At 57.8% G+C, this 15,899-nt stretch overlaps 1 protein-coding gene across 8 annotated transcripts in view; it reads left to right on the forward strand.

Annotated features, from left to right (window-relative positions):
- Window positions 1-1,509: 1,509 nt before the first annotated feature.
- COL16A1 (collagen type XVI alpha 1 chain) overlaps window positions 1,510-15,899 on the forward strand; it is a 51,483-nt gene continuing 37,093 nt past the window's right edge. For 7 of the 8 annotated variants that reach the window (XR_010154602.1, XM_016957964.3, XM_016957971.3 and 4 more), the window contains exons 1-23: window positions 1,510-1,706; window positions 3,316-3,422; window positions 5,428-5,502; window positions 5,613-5,730; window positions 6,933-7,056; window positions 7,367-7,633; window positions 8,239-8,319; window positions 8,451-8,576; window positions 9,398-9,451; window positions 9,752-9,778; window positions 10,318-10,353; window positions 11,369-11,395; window positions 12,385-12,447; window positions 12,731-12,772; window positions 12,897-12,941; window positions 13,030-13,065; window positions 13,460-13,522; window positions 13,885-13,929; window positions 14,015-14,110; window positions 14,300-14,338; window positions 14,954-14,998; window positions 15,134-15,160; window positions 15,676-15,786. Coding sequence is in view for 7 of the 8 variants with exons in the window: in XM_016957964.3 (XP_016813453.1) it covers window positions 3,350-3,422; window positions 5,428-5,502; window positions 5,613-5,730; window positions 6,933-7,056; window positions 7,367-7,633; window positions 8,239-8,319; window positions 8,451-8,576; window positions 9,398-9,451; window positions 9,752-9,778; window positions 10,318-10,353; window positions 11,369-11,395; window positions 12,385-12,447; window positions 12,731-12,772; window positions 12,897-12,941; window positions 13,030-13,065; window positions 13,460-13,522; window positions 13,885-13,929; window positions 14,015-14,110; window positions 14,300-14,338; window positions 14,954-14,998; window positions 15,134-15,160; window positions 15,676-15,786 (1,620 nt within the window). In the remaining variant the exon portion in view is untranslated. Of the gene's footprint in view, window positions 1,707-3,315; window positions 3,423-5,427; window positions 5,503-5,612; window positions 5,731-6,932; window positions 7,057-7,366; window positions 7,634-8,238; window positions 8,320-8,450; window positions 8,577-9,397; window positions 9,452-9,751; window positions 9,779-10,317; window positions 10,437-11,368; window positions 11,396-12,384; window positions 12,448-12,730; window positions 12,773-12,896; window positions 12,942-13,029; window positions 13,066-13,459; window positions 13,523-13,884; window positions 13,930-14,014; window positions 14,111-14,299; window positions 14,339-14,953; window positions 14,999-15,133; window positions 15,161-15,675; window positions 15,787-15,899 lie in introns of those variants that run through there. The other variant, XM_009452723.4, reaches the window with a different exon arrangement.

A 15,899-nucleotide genomic window follows, 5' to 3' on the forward strand; every position in this document is an offset into this window, starting at 1 on the left:
CTGGGGCAGCACCCTCTGGCAGGGCAGGCGGGGCCTGTGCCCACCCACCCCGCAGGCCAGAGTGCTCAGAAGGCCCCACCCCCTCCGCTTCCCGCCTGCTGAGCTCAGCACTTCCCAGGCCCCACCACTGCCACAGCCACATCTGGGGCCAGCTCCTCACTGGGACCACAGTGGGGCGCCTCTGTGGCGTGGTTGGGGTTTCCGCTGACTCAGCGCCTCTGGGTCTGGAGGCGGGAAATCCCAGGCCTGCCCCTACAACCTCCCCCTACCCCGGGTTAGCCGAGGCCACAGGGCTGGGCGCGTTGCTTCCACAGAGCCCCCAGAGCCCCCCTCAATTGGGGACCCTCAGTTTCTCCCTCTTCAGCCCAGCATCTCATGGCCTCTTGAACCTACTTTGTGGATCCTCAGCCTTGGTGCCAATAAATTTGCTTTCGGTCTACAGCGGGAGGAGACCCTTGGTGGGGATTCCACCTTGGTCAACGGCCCTGCCTCTGGACAGAACTCGGAACATTACCGGCTCCTTCCTCTTCAGAGCTCCAATCTTTCAGCCCAGCTCAATTCCTATTGCGTCCTTGGACCGTGAATATAAAGCAGGTCCCTCCCCAGTGCTGGTGTAAAGGCTTGAAATCCAGTCCCGTCCCCTGCCAGGGATCACAGTAATAACGATAATAGCAGCAAATATTTACTGAGCTCCTCTCATGTGCCAGACCGTGTGCTAAGCGCTTACAGCCTTTGGCCCATTTCCTGCTTACAGCAAAGGTCTATGAGGCATATACTCTCACGATCCCATCTTCCAGATGAGAAAACGGAGTATGGTTACACAGCACATTTGGAACCGCAAAGCCAGAGCAGGGGCCAGGGATTTGAGCCCTTCCAACCTCATGGAGTAAGGAGGAATAAGGGGACTCCCTCAGTCTCACTTCTCTGGGAGTCAGGCCAGAGCAGAGGGGGTTAATTTAGCACGGAGGAGGGAGGGGGTTCCCACCCTCCTCCTCCCAGTACAGACAGACCTAGGGACAGACTGACTGGGAATGTTAGGCAGAGGAATTGGAAAAAGCTGACCACCGAGGCTTGGGCGGCAGCCACATCATGGGTGCCACGCACTTGGGAGGAGGGTCTCTACCCTGCTCCCTCCACCCCTGTCCCCTCCCCGCCCCCCCACCCCGCAGCCTTCTGGGGGCCCAGCCAGGGACATGGAAGGGGGGAGCACTTCAAACTCCAGGCCTGGCTCTTAAAGGGCCCGCAGGAGCCCCCTTCCAGGGCAGCTCTGGGCACGTAGGGTCCTGCCTAGCTCGAGGCTCGCTCACCTGGCGGTGAGGCAGGAGGGGCGGGCCTGGGAGCTCGGCCAGACCCGGGGCGGGGCTGTGCACCCCGCAGTCCAGCCGCCTCTGCTGCCGCTGGAGCCCCCTCTAGGCCCTCCTCTTCCTCCTCCCTGGCGGGCCGGTCCAGCTGTGTTCCATTAGTGTCCCTGGCAGGCCCCCAGCCCCCTGGAACCGCCTCTCTTCCCCCACCCGGAGTGGCCGGCAGTCCCCGGCAGGCGTGCGCCGGGCAGCAGACAGCCGGGAGAGCTCGAGCGCCAGGAAGCTGGGGACCCGTGACCGTCACGGAGAGATAGAGAACCCCCAGCGGACCTGAGGAACCTGGGCTCTGCTTCCTCCGGCTGCTGCCTGGACTGCTCAGTGAGGTGGGGGGATCCCCGGCCACCGGTAAGTAGGGATACAGTGGGTGGCCGCAGGGCTCTGGGCTGAGAGGCCCTTTCTGCCAGACTTGCTGTGTGACCTGAGGAAAGTGGCATTCCCTCTCTGGGCCTTGGTCGTCTTCTCTAGAGCGAGATGAGCTCTAAACTCCATCCTGGTTCTGACTCCCTGCGCCCAAATCTATGCCTCTGTGTTGGGGTGAGCCGTCTCCTTGGAAGCTTCTCTGGCTCTGTCCTTGCAGCCCTGCACTCTGGCTGGAGCCTGAGGAGTGGCGACCAGAGACTAGGAGCCGGAAGGGGACAGGATCACATCCATCCTCACGCCTCCACATGCACCCACATGGTGCCACAGCTGGCAGCCCTTCTATTGGCTGGCAGGAGGAAGACCAGGATAGGGTTTGAGAGCTGGCATGTGTATATCACTAGGATGGGGGATGAATAGGCAGGCTGGGGGCACAGTTCTGTCCCAGGGAGAAGGGGGCTGGAGTCCTATCTCCAAATATATTGGGGTAAGGGGTCCTTTCTGTTTTCATTTCCTATCCATGATTGAGGGAAGGAAAATTGGATTCCATTAGAGTTGGAAGGAATGCAGTCAGACTTGCATTAGAACTTCCCAACAGGAAGACCTACAGGAGGAGTGGTCATAGGCTGGCTGTGCGCATGTGGGTATATGCAAGCTGGTGTGTCTGGGTATATCAGCGAGCATATGTTTCCGTGAGCATGCCTGTGTGCAGATAGCTTTGTATGCACACTGGTACCACATATGTGTCCTTATGTACATGTACCTGCGCATCTGCATGTGCTGTGCTGACACATGCATGGCTCTGTGTTTGTGCACGTGAGCTGCCTGTCCTGGGGGAGGCCAGACGATGTATGGCTCTGCTGGCCACTTGCTGAGCCTGCATCGATTTATCTGGGCCCATCCATCAGGGTTTAATAAAACTAAAAGACAAGCATCCATCAGCTGGGGGCGGGGGTGGCTGGCAATGAGGTCCTGAGCCCTAGAGACCTGCTCTCCTGCCCACTATACCTATGGGGAAAGCTTCCTTGGCCCCCACACAGCCCTATGGAAGGCTGTGGCCCACAATCTCAGCCCAGTCACCAGCCCCTGACCCTGTGGGTGCCTGGGAGGGCTTCCTGGGCTGAGCTGGGTGCGCTAGTAAGGTATCAGGCTGGTATACATACCAGGACAGTGCACAAGATGCTAGACTTGAAATAGTTCCACGTGTCTTGAAGAATAGCCTCTTCTTTAAGCCCTCATCACTATTCCAACTTCTCTGGCCTTCTAAGACCTTCTAGACCTCTCCCAATCCAGCAAGTATCCACTGGCACAGCCAGATGCTGCCTGGACACTATTTCAGTGCAGTAGGCAGCTTTCTGCTTTGCCTGAAAGCTGGTATCCGTGCCATACCGGTGGTTAAATATTTTGAATATCACCTCTGCTCAAATCCTAGCCCAAGGGCTGTGGTTGGGCCTCTGAGAGAGACTGATGCCTGGCCAGACCTCCTGCCGCCCCAATACCAGTGCCTGGGCCCCACAGGCTGTCCACGACTTGCCCACGTGTGGAGTTGTGCTGTGTGAACTCAGAAATCCTCCTTCCCGGTCTCTGTGGTTTTCAGGTGCTGTGGCTGTAGCTGACCTCTTTGGACCGGGATGTGGGTATCCTGGGCTCCTGGCCTGTGGCTGCTCGGTCTTTGGGCTACCTTCGGCCATGGGGCAAATACAGGTGAGATGACACAGGAGAGTCAGAGTATCACAGGCCTGCAACTGGTATCCTGGGGTGCTGGGGTCCTTGCACATATGTGACCATGTATGTGTGCTCGTGTGGGCAGTTATAGCAGAGTCTAGGGGCTGGGCTCAGGGTGATCTGAGGTGTTGGCACCCTTGAGCCTGTGTGCAGTGAGCTGGAGAGTGTGTGTGCGTGTGTCTTCGTACGTTTATGTCTCTGAGCATCTCTGTGTTTGTCTCTCAGACTGGCTTTGTGCATTCGTATGTATTCCTGTGTCTCTGTGTGTAAGAGAACAAACCCCCACCCCAATACGTAAGCCAATCCTGTGGACACATTGCTGGTAGGACCAGTGGGGTGGGGAGGAACAGGCAGTGAGCTCTCCCTGCAGAAGGACACCGCCTCCCCAGAGAACCCCAAGTCCTGCTGATCCTTTTCATGGTGGAGACTCCATCCCTCTAGCTCACGTGCTTCTCCTCCTCCACGGCTGGCCCTGAATCTCTAATAAAAGGCCCACCCCGAGGCCCAGACTCTGGATGAGACAGAGGGTGCAGCTTTCCAGGGCCCAAAGCCAGGGGAAGTTGACCGGGCAACTTGCCTGGCCTTGCTGGGTGCCCTCTGGGCTCAGTAGCTCAGCTGCTTCGCCAAGCAGGAACAGAACTCCTAGGACCCAAACCCAGCTAGGAAAAGCAGAAAAACCAAGAAGCTGAGGTGAAAGGGATTGTGGACCCGGGGTGAGTGTGGCCGCCTGCCCCTTGTATGTGCACATATGTGTTTCTGCTTGTGTGTGCGTGAGCTTTGCTCTCCTCTCCCTCACTGGGTCCCCTGGGGGGGATGGGGCAGATAATTTCAACATCTGTAAGGAATCTGGGCCCATTGCCAAGGGGTGAGTCACCCATTGCTGCTGTGATGCTGAAGACAGTGATGGTCTTTCTGACCAGACCTGGGGGAGGGAGAGTGCAGTGGGGTCATTGGGACCGGGCCCCAGGGCCCCAGGATTCCTTCTTCCAGCCAGTCTAGCCAGGGAGTGCAAGGCCAGCTTCTAGGAGCTGTCTTCACCATCTTCTCCCACCTATCCCTCTGCATTGATGAGAAGGCCTTTTTGATTCTGGCCTCTGTCTTTCCTGTTGTAGCACCTCCCCCAACACTTCTGCTCAGTCAGCCCCAGGGCGAGGGAGGCCCATGGCTACCCACCTGTTCTTTCAGGGCTTTGGAAACCTGAATTAAGCTATCTCCTTCTCTGGGAGCCCTAACCCATTAATATGCCCTTCCTGGAGCTCCAAGGCCCTGGTGGTACCCTTGAGCTTGTGGTCCCCTCAGACCCTCAATCTCTTCTCGCTGTTTCACAAGGTGGTTATTCAGGTAAATATTCATTCTGTTGGCTCCTACTTGTGTCTGGCCTGCTTGTCTGATTTGGATGTAGGATGTTCCTATTGCTGAGAACACGTGTGCCAGCTGCACATGTCATCCCTCGTGGCATGGGCACCTACAACTCCCACATGTACAGACACGTACATATAATTGTACATAACACACAATGTGCATGATTCTGACATTTCCTTACCCCTGAAGAGCTCCTCTGCCCCCCACCTGGTTGTATGTCATGGAGGGGGCACATGTGTAAATACACAGCTCCCCACTCCATCTGTGCTCGAGAGCCACCTAGAGCTTCGTGTATTCTCTCCCTTGCTGGCCTAGCTCCTGACTTGGAGTGCTGGGAGATTTGGGTTCCTGGAGTTCTGGGCCTCCTCTGCTGTTGGCTCACTTAGTGACCTTGGCCTGGGCCTCAGTCTCTGGACCTCAGTCTTCCCAACTGTATGCTGGGTTGGGGGCCTCCAGGCTTCCTGGGGAGCCAGGGTCAGAAGGCAGGTGGTGAAGGCAGGATCTAGCTGATGGTCCAGAGTGAGGACTATAAACTTGCTCCCTCCCAGGTTCCCCAAGCGTCCAGCCGTGCAGCAACCTTGGCCTGAGCGCACCTAATGCCCCCCTGCCCCTTCTCTTCTAGGTGCACAATGCCCACCTTCACAGCAGGAAGGACTCAAATTGGAACACAGTAGTAGCCTGCCAGCCAACGTGACTGGTGAGCACCCAACCATCTCATCGCGCCGTCCCTGCAACCTTCCTCTGGGAGTGATCTGTACCCCTCTCCACCAGCTCAGCTGAGCTCTTCACCTGATGTCTCCCCCAAAGGCTTCAACCTCATCCACCGACTCAGCCTCATGAAGATGTCTGCCATCAAGAAGATCCGCAACCCCAAGGGGCCTCTCATCCTGCGCCTGGGGGCGGCCCCCGTGACCCAGCCCACGCGGTAAATGCATCCATGTGACCACTGAGAATCAACACTGACCTCAGCCACACTCCTCAGCAACTCCAGATGTGGGGCTTAAGCCCAGGGGCCTGTCTGTGGGTCCTTTCATCCCACCCCCTGCCAGGAGTCAACCTGGTCTCCACCCCTGGGCTTGCAGGGTGGGCTGAGAGGTGGTACCTGGCAGACCTACCTTCTGTCTTTCCCCTGTCTCTGGCCAGCAGTGGGTGGGAACAGGTCTGCATCCTATGGGCACTGTGAGAACACAGGATGTGGGCGGGAACCTGGCAAGAGTCATGTGCGTGTGTGCATGTGTGTGTGTGTGCACATGCGTGTGTGTGCACCCATGTGTGTGAAGTCCAAATTCCCACAAGCCCTGGCCTGGCCCCTGCTTGCCTCTTCAACCTCAGCTCTCAAAATGCTCTTTTTTATCTCTTGCTGCTCTAGTCATGCTGAACCCTTTCCATCTTTTTTTCAGCATCTCTCCTTCCACCCTTGGTCCAGTTATTCACCTAGGGTATTCTGGGTTCATTGGAAGCACTTATTCAAATTGCAATGCGATAGCGAAATAGTCGTTCTGGGGATTCTTTGCTCATGGCCTCCCTGTCCCCATCAGACTTGAAGGCTCCATGAAGGCAGGCAGTGCCTCTGTATTTTCACCACTGTGTATGTGGGTTTTTTGTTTGTTTGTTTGGTTGGTTGGTTGGTTTTCTTTTTGAGACCAAGTCTTGCTCTGTTGCCCAGGCTGGAGTGCAGTGGCGTGATCTTGGCTCACTGCAACCTCCACCTCCTGGGTTCAAGCAATTCTCCTGCCTCAGCCTCCCAGGTAGCTGGGATTACAGGCGCCTGCCACTACACCTGGCGAATTTTTTGTATTTTTAGTAGAGATGGTGTTTCACCATGCTGCCCAGGCTGGTCTCCAACTCCTGGCCTCAGGTGATCTGCCCACCTCGGCCTCCCAAAGTGCTGGGATTACAGGCATGAGCCACCGCACCCAGCCTTCACCACTGTTATTCCCAGCAGCCAGACCCGCACCTAGCTCGCGGAAGGCACTCAGTAAAGGTATGGAGAGTGAATGAATGTATATGATGGAAGATGTGTGCCTGTGGATGTCTTGGGTAGGCTCAGCAGTCCTGAGGGCTCAGAGTGGGCAGCATTTGGGTCCTCATTGGAGCCTCAGGGCACCCTCCCTGCTCCATCTCCAGACGAGTATTCCCTCGGGGTCTCCCGGAGGAGTTTGCCCTGGTGCTGACACTACTGCTGAAGAAACACACCCACCAGAAGACGTGGTATCTGTTTCAAGTGACCGATGCAAATGGGTATCCACAGGTGAACCTCCCCTGTGCCCTGATTGCCTCTTAGGGCATTGGGTAGCACCAGTCCAGCCCACCTTTCATCCCGGCTTGTGACTTCTGGGGTCTCCCTGCTCCATCCTGTGCCTACCCTCAAGCCTGTCCCCAGCCCACCAGTACCTACCTCATTCTTTCAGGATGTATAGCTCCTTGACCCCAGCCAGCTTTCTTCTCTTTCTGGGCCTCAGTTCCCCTCCTGTGAAATGAGTTCAAGGTCCCTGAACGTGCCCATGGTGTGACTCTGGAGCTCTGAATCTCTGTCCTTTCCCTTTCCAAATTCTACCCAGATATCCCTGGAAGTCAACAGCCAAGAGCGGAGCCTGGAGCTCAGGGCCCAGGGCCAGGATGGCGACTTTGTGTCCTGCATCTTCCCAGTGCCCCAGCTCTTCGACTTGCGTTGGCACAAGCTGATGCTGAGTGTGGCTGGACGTGTGGCCTCTGTGCACGTGGACTGCAGCTCAGCCTCCTCCCAGCCTCTGGGGCCCCGACGACCCATGAGGCCTGTGGGCCATGTATTTCTAGGCTTGGATGCTGAGCAGGGCAAGCCTGTCTCGGTGAGTGCTAGGTCAGGCCCTGACCTCTGTTCCTGCCTTCTGGGAACCTGAGTGGGCTTCCTGGAATCTGTATCGGAACAAGTCCTTCTGCTGCTTAGAATCTTCCCCTGCTTTCCTGTTGCCCTCCAAATGCAGCCTAAACATATTCACCTGGCATTCAAGGCCCTTCATGATCTGGTCCTTATAAGTGTCTGCAGCACCGTCTTCCTTTACATCTCTCCGTGCAGCTCTGCTCTGATCAATTCCATCCTAGCCATCCAGCGCACCCAGTGCTTTCACACTGCCGTGCCTTTGCCTACGCTGTTACCTCCACCTGGAATGCCTTTCCTTGCATACTCATCCGCTGAGTAGCTACCAGCCCTTCAAAGCCCAGCATGAATGGAACCTCCTCCTCTTTTGTTCCTCTGGGCCTCCTCTCCCTCGTTCCTGTGTGCGCAGTTTTGTTCTGCCTTTGGTGACAACTCTATTTTTGATGTCTCCCAGGCCAGACTGGAAACACCCTGAGGTCACATCCTGGGGCAGAGACATCTCTGTGCCTCCTGGGGGGCCAGGACACAGAGCTATTTGATAAAATGAAGTGAAATTGATGTGTGTGTCTCCTGCAGTTTGACCTTCAGCAGGTGCACATCTACTGTGACCCGGAGCTCGTGCTGGAGGAGGGCTGCTGTGAGATTTTACCAGCAGGGGTGAGTGGCCCGGCCCTTGGGCTGCCCAGGGACACACTGTGCTGGAGATGAGGGTCTGGAAGGTGATGCCTGGAGGTCTTAGGAGGAGTCTGCTCCTGTACTGACCCTAGCCCCGCTCTTCCACCAAACAGTGCCCCCCAGAGACCTCCAAGGCCCGCCGGGACACCCAGAGCAATGAGCTCATTGAGATCAATCCACAGTCTGAAGGCAAGGTCTACACCCGCTGCTTCTGCCTGGAGGAGCCTCAAAACAGCCAGGTGGGTGGGCAGGACAGGTGGATGCCAGCACAGGCAGGCACAAGTGAGATACCCCTCCCCTGAGCTGACTGACGTCTGCCACCAGGGTCAGTTGGCCATGGGCCCAGGGCAGGAGGGGCACTGGAAGCCCTCCCTATTTGTACACCACCCCTAAATGATTCAGGGAGGCAGAGGCAGCCCACTGGCCACCACTGGGTGGCCCTGTGCCCACCTACCTATGGGTGTTGAGAGTGGTACCATCTAGCTCTGGCACTGCCTAGACCCTCACGGATGCCATCCAGACTCTTCTGATGAGGGCAGGACCAGGCTTGTCCCTCAAAGCCAGTTTCTCCAGAACAGAGATACCTGGGATCAGAGGTCAGGTCATACTGCTTCCCCCCAGGGATGGCTCACTCTCCTGGGCCCAGCGCGAGCCAGGGCCAGACTGGTTTTACACCCAGCACCATGGCCAGCTGTCTGCCCACTCTCAGGTTCTTTAGAGGTGGCATGGAAGTCTGGTTCCTCCCTTAGCCCCACCCCCTGGCTGGGCACTCTCCCTGCCCGCTCGGGCATCCTGCCCAGCCTTGGGCTGCAGGAACACAGGATCCCATTGATGCATGGTCTTGTTGGCTCTGACATCACATGGGTGGGTGGGGGGGGAAGGAGGGGGACCTGTTGGGGCAGCCACAGGGGCCTGAGCAGGCCCTTGATGCCCCAGGAGGTGCCAGATGCCAGGCTGAGGGGTTACCTGGGGCCCATGCCCCCTGCCTGGGTGCCCCTTTCCAGCCTGGACCCCAGAACTTCCCCCTCCTCAAGGGTTTCTCTTTGCTCTGTCTGCCCAGGTGGATGCCCAGCTGACGGGAAGAATCAGCCAGAAGGCAGAAAGGGGAGCAAAGGTAGAGGTGGGGGTGGGGGGAGGAGCCTACCTGCCCTCAGTCTGCCCTCTGTGCCCCTGTAAACCCCAGGGATAAGGTGCTCCACTCCCACTCTCCTCCCGCCTTTCCCACCTCCTGGACAGAGCTTAGGACATGTAGGTGCCAGCTCTGATCAAGAAGGACGGATGGGGGTGAGACAGACGCAGTGCCTGGCACTCTCTAGAGTGCCCACTCCTGTTGGTTTGGGGGTAGGGGTGTTGGAAACAGTGCTCGGCCCCCTGAGCTCCCTGCCCATTCCCACACCCCCCACCCTTTCCTCAGGTCCATCAGGAGACAGCAGCCGATGAGGTAAGCCTCCCAGTGGACTGGCAGCAGGGGAGGTGCCAGCATGAACCCTTTGCACCAGGCTTTGGGCACGGATCCTCAGCATAGGGGTGCTGGCTGACTACACAGCTCCTGGCATTCCTTGAGGGCCTGATGCTGGGCCCTGTCTGTCCACTGCCTCTCGTTGGGTTGGGGGGTAGGTAGCCCTGGAGGACACTCCTGCTGAGTTGGCAGCAAATGGCCACAGGCATCATGGGGAGAGCCCAGCCTTCAGCCACGGTGCCCTTGGATTCTGGGCCGTACTCTGCCCCAGCATGCTGTGTGACCTGGGGCGTATTGCTATTCCTCTCTGGGCTTCAGTTTCCCCATCTGAAAAATGGCTGTCGGGCTGGGTGGGTGGGAAATGAGGGGTGAGGCTTGTTTTATAGGATTCCTATCTTCAGGCTCCCCTCAGATTCCACTCAAGACATGTGTGATGTTCTGTGGGCCTGGTGGTGATGGAGGTGGGGAGGGCTCACCCCAGGGGCTCAGAATTGACCTCTTCGCCTGCTCTTCCCTTTCAGTGTCCGCCCTGTGTCCATGGTGCCTGGGACAGCAATGTGAGTGAATGGAGGGTGTGCAGGGTGGAGCGGGCAAGAGCCGGGAGTGGACGTTGCCTAGAGCTGGCTTGGCAGCCTCCTGGGTGAGGACAAGGGGGTCTTTGTACACTTTCACACTCGCTCCCTGCCCATCTCCCAGAGCCGGGCTTAACCCCCACTGCCATCTCCACCAAGCCAGGACTGTGTGGAAGAAAGCCTGTGACCTGCCTTGTCATCTGCAGTGTGTTCGGGTTCAGGGCATGGGCACGGGATGGTGGCCGGCAGGACCAGCGCCTTGGTTGCTGATCGCAGCTTTGCACTCCCTGCAAGTTCTGCCCCTGCCCTGGTGGAGGCTTCCTTCATTCTCCTGGAGGCCTAGAGAAGGGGAAGAGCTGGCTCAGCACGGCAAGGGCTCCCACAGCGTTGGTTCAGGGCCTGCTGTCTCTTTCTAGCTGGCCCTGGTCCAGCCTTCCTATGGGGGTCCAGAAGGGCAAGGAGAGGGGCTCAGTGTGAGCCCAGCTGGCACCCAACTGTGCCTCTTCCATAGGCAGCATGAGTCACCATTTTTCTGGGGCCTAACATTCTGAGTTGACCTGCCACATTGGTCCACCAAGGGCACAACCCCAGCTCCCCTCAGCTCCAAGCCCCCTGACTTTGGGGGACATCAGGAGTACCTCCTAGGCTCCCTGCTCCCTCTTTCAATCCAGTCCCCCACCAAATCTGTTAAGACTGATGGTCCCCAGATGTGCAGAGGTTACCATGGAAACCAAGCAGCCATGTTATCCCAGCAACTGGGAGGCGGAGCTAACCAAAGCCAGGCAGTTTAGAGGAGGTAGGTTAGACCCTCTGCAAATGTTACAGGCTGAGGAAATGGAATCGGCTTGCTAGTTTGCCTGGGAGGCAGAGCAGGGGCTGGGATACAGGCTGCTGGTCCTGCTACCATGCTGTGTGACCCTGTCTAAATTGCTTGACTTCTCTGGGCCCCTGGTTTTCTCTCTCTACCGGAAGTGTGATGCCCTCTCCTCTGTCCCCTCAGGTCACACTTGCTCCCTCTGGCCCCAAGGTGAGTCCTAATGGAGAACAGGACATTCCCGTCCTCTTTAGCAGCCCCAGCCATTCCCACAGCATGTGACCCTGTGGCTGTGTGTTTATATCAGGGCCACCTGAGCCTGTATGTGTGTAGGGTGATTAAGTGTATGCGTGGTAAAGAAAGCAGGGGGTTGTGTGTGTACAAAGATGCTAAGAGCTGCCCTTTTCTGAGGCCCTTCTGTGCACCAGGCCCTAGGCCACACCTATGCACACTTATTACCCTTTTGAACCCTCTCAATAGTCAGCCTGCAGGGTGGGTGCTATCATTTTACTTCAGGGGAAACTGAGGCCCAGCTGTGCCCACATATGTCTGACAGGGTGTGTTAGAATGATTATGTGTGGGTGTGGCTACATGCATCTCTGGGACACATGTTTGCATATGTGTGGCACACGAAGGCTGGAGTTGAACCCATATACCTGTGGGCCTAACGAGGCTGCAGAGCTTGTGAGTGATGGGGAGCGAAGCTATGCAACTGTGAGTTGTGCTTGTGTGTGCTCGTCAATACCGTTTTATTGATGAAGAAACTGAGGCTCAGAAAGGCGACATGACCTGCTCTGAGTGACATGCTAGCAAGTACAGGATTTGAAGTCAGGCAGCCTGACACTCAGCCAGCATGGGTTTCTGCCACCGTGCATGTGTGTGTCCATATGCCTCCAGCTGTGCTGTGTGTGAGCTGATGTGCTTGGGTACGGGTGTGGGGGATGGGATACCCCCCTGCTTGAGACTGTAGATTTGCCAAATATAGCGTCTTGGGGTGGGAGGACATGTGGATGAACAGGTGTGGAATCCATATGCTTGTGTGTGGTGGGGGGAGGCGTGGGGCAGGACACTGCTCACATGTGTGCGTATTTGCGTACCCATGTGTGGGGGGATGGGTGGAGGGGGCCAGAAGTGGGGAGAGCTTTCTCAAGGCTCCCATGTGCCCCCTCTGGTCCTATCTTCCATTCTGGTTTCACTCTCAGGGAGGGAAAGGTGAGCGGGGCCTGCCTGGTCCACCAGGCTCCAAGGGAGAGAAGGGAGCACGGGTAAGTGTCCCAGCCCTGCCCGTGGCAGGACCTTTGCCAGCTGTGCCCTGGGGTGAGGTGGGATGTGAGCCATCATCCCATCATCCCAGCAGAAAGCCTGCAGCTTGGCCCAGATCACGGGAGGGGGGTGAGGGCCAGGGTCTTTCTAGGGGTTTGGGTGTAGAAGCCCCCCTTTTCTAGGGATACTTAGGACTATGGGGTTCCCGGGCCGATCCTCCTCACAACACATCTAGGGGACTTCCCCAGGAGTTCCCACCCCTGATCCCTTGTTCCCTACTCCCAGGGCAATGACTGTGTTCGAATCTCCCCGGATGCCCCGCTTCAGGTAAGACTTGGAGGTGATGCCTGCTTCAGGGCCAATATGGGGCCAGCCCCTGGGGAGGGACTGTGCGCTTGGCAGCCCGTCAGGTGACCCTCTGCCCCTCTCAACACTGTGTTCCCCTGTTCAGTGTGCAGAAGGCCCGAAGGGAGAGAAGGGGGAGTCAGGAGCTCTGGTGAGTGTGGGACCAGGGATAGGGCAGGGATGGTGGGTCCAGGGCCCAGCCTTACCCTCCCTTCCTCTGTCTCCCTTCCTCATCTCAGGGACCCTCAGGACTCCCAGGCTCAACAGGCGAGAAGGTAACAAGCCTGGATTTGGAGGGGGGATTTCCAGGGAGGTCTGCAGGCTCTACAGCCATGAGGAAGGAGGAGTCGGGGTTCTCTGAGGAGAGGGTGTCAGTGGGCACAGAGCTGGCAGGACCCTCCCTCCCCCATCTCCCCCACCCCAGTCACCCTGCCTCGTCCAAATACCCAGCCGACCTAGAGGGAAATGCCACAGATTCCCCCAGTAAGTGGCCTGGCTGGTCTGGAAGTTCTTCCTGTTGTCTACCCTCCCGTGGTGATTGAAGCCATTCACCCTCAGGGGAGACAGAGACCAGGGGTCTAGAAGGCAGTTGTCCCTCCACCAGATGGAGCTGCCCAGCTGTCCCAGGCCCTTCCCTCATCCTGGTCACTCTGCTTCTTCCTTCCCCAGGGCCAGAAAGGCGAGAAGGGCGACGGAGGCATCAAGGGCGTGCCGGGAAAGCCAGGCCGGGACGTAGGTGCCTGGGACCCTTCCCCACCATAACCCGCAGCACGGGGTCTGAGAATGCTGGGATTTAACCTTCGGGAATCCAGCCCCCTCCCCTTGCTCAGACAGGGTGGGGAGGGGCTGTGCCACAGGAGGCACAGCAAGAAGGGGACAGAAAAGGACCTGAGCCCAGGCCCCCTCACTCCCAGCCTCAGAGCCCCGAACCTCTAACACCATAAGGTTGACATGTGCTGACCTTGGGGCACCAGGGTGGGCTCTGGTTTGGGGGAGGGGCAGGGAGGGTGGGACAGGTGGGCATTCACCTCTCCCAGTGGGGCGGTGCCAGGCCTCAGGGCTGTTTGTACACCCTCCCCCTTATCCCCCCACAGGGCCGGCCAGGAGAGATCTGTGTCATTGGGCCCAAAGGGCAGAAGGTGAGTTGTGGATGTTTGCGGGGTGGAGATGGGGTGGCAGGGCCGGGGTGGCAGCTCTCTGATGCCCACCTTATGTCTGTGCCAGGGAGACCCTGGCTTTGTTGGGCCTGAGGGGCTGGCAGGAGAGCCTGGGCCCCCCGGCCTCCCTGGACCCCCTGGGATGGGACTGCCTGGGACCCCGGTGAGTACCCCCTTGCTTCTCCTGCTGTGCTTTTCTCAGAGACCGCTCTCCCACCCTGGCCAGGGAATGAAGGGGGGAAGATAAGGCTCTGTCCCAGGGATCCTGGCTGGAGGAGAGGGTGAGGGTAGAAGATCTCGCTGTAGCGAGAGGTCCCTGGAAACTTCCACGTGACTCTGTTTCTGCCCTCAGGGGGATCCAGGTGGCCCACCAGGCCCCAAGGGAGACAAGGTAAGCATAGGTGGGAGTGTGGTCACGTGGGGAGCTCCATGCTTGACAGGAGGAGAGAGAAGGGGCCGGGGCAGCTTCCCACAGGGGAAGCAAGTCCCAGGGAGGAGGCCGGGCCTTTGGAGGAGGAGGCTGGGCTCGGCTTGGCCAGGCCCCTTGGCGGGGAGCGTCCTGTCCCCATCCCAGTGCTCACTGAGCTGCTCACTGCAACCTCCGCCTGTGTTCCAGGTATAGGGTTGGGCAGACCTAAGTGTTGTAAAGATCCAAGTGGACTTTGCTGGAGGGCCCAAGCTCATTTTAGAGCCTTGTGCCTGGATGTGCAGAAAGCTCTGGAAATTTCTGTCTGTGACTGCTGGGGTCATGCGGATCACCTCTTAACCTGTGCACCAGTGAAGGGGCACACAGAAGCTTCATTTTCTCCCTTCCTTTGAAACCTAGAATGGCTTGGGTTAGACACGGAGGGCAGGCAACAGGAACCGACCGAATGGAACAAATGGCAACAAGAGATTTGGCAACGATTGTTCTGCCATCACAGAGGGGCACGGGTGGGGAAGGGGGAACGCACCGAGATTGCATTGGCCAGAAGGCTCCCCCCCTTATCCTTTCTTCTGACCACAGGGCAGCTCGGGGATCCCAGGAAAGGAAGGCCCTGGTGGGAAACCTGTGAGTGACACCAATCCAGCAGGGGAGGGTCGGCTCTTCCAAGGCCTCTGGAGGGAGGGGCTAGGTCCTCCGGCCCTCAGTTGGCACACCAGCCCTCTGCCCTGGCACTGATGCCCATTGCCTCTTTTCTAACAGGGGAAGCCAGGTGTGAAGGGAGAGAAGGTGAGTCTTAGTCCTGGCTGCCCAGATCGGGGTGGGAATGGGACCCCCTTTCTGCAAATGACAGTGAGCATCAAGGGCCCTAGGCGTAGGGGTGCTGGACCTTCCTCAGGGGACCCCCACCCGTTCTTCCTCTGATGTCCATGTGCAGTGAGTACATAAAGAACCTGGCTTAGGGGTGAGCTGGGTTCAAACTCTGCCTCCACCACACACATGGTTATGAATGTGCCAGATCAATTAGCTTCTCTCTTAGCCCAAGTTTCCATGTCTGTCAGTGGGGCACAGTCATGTTTTAAGGCTTACGGCGAGGATGTAGTTTTGCGCCACCCTGGAATCTTGTGGTGAATGAATGAGTCAGTTGAACAGGAAGCCCCAGCGGCATTCCTGCTGTCCACTTTGATGTTGGGGGTGGGGCTCTGGTGGACCCAACGTCTAGGGCTGGTCTGCGCAAGAGGCCCCTTGCCTTCCCTGGGGTCTCAGCCCCACCCTGTCCACATATTGCCTCTCCCTTCTGCTAGGGTGACCCCTGTGAAGTGTGCCCAACACTGCCTGAAGGGTTCCAGAACTTTGTTGGACTTCCTGGAAAGCCAGGGCCCAAAGGGGAGCCTGGTGATCCTGTACCAGCCAGGGTGAGTGCCCAGGGTGACCATTGAGGGACCTCCCCCAACACACAAAGAAACCTGGGGGCATGATCATAGAGAGGAATTGGGCAGAGGGGCTGGGTACTTCTCGTGGCTACAGA

The sequence above is a fragment of the Pan troglodytes genome, chromosome 1 (assembly GCF_028858775.2).
Source record: "Pan troglodytes isolate AG18354 chromosome 1, NHGRI_mPanTro3-v2.0_pri, whole genome shotgun sequence".
Lineage (NCBI taxonomy): Eukaryota > Metazoa > Chordata > Mammalia > Primates > Hominidae > Pan > Pan troglodytes.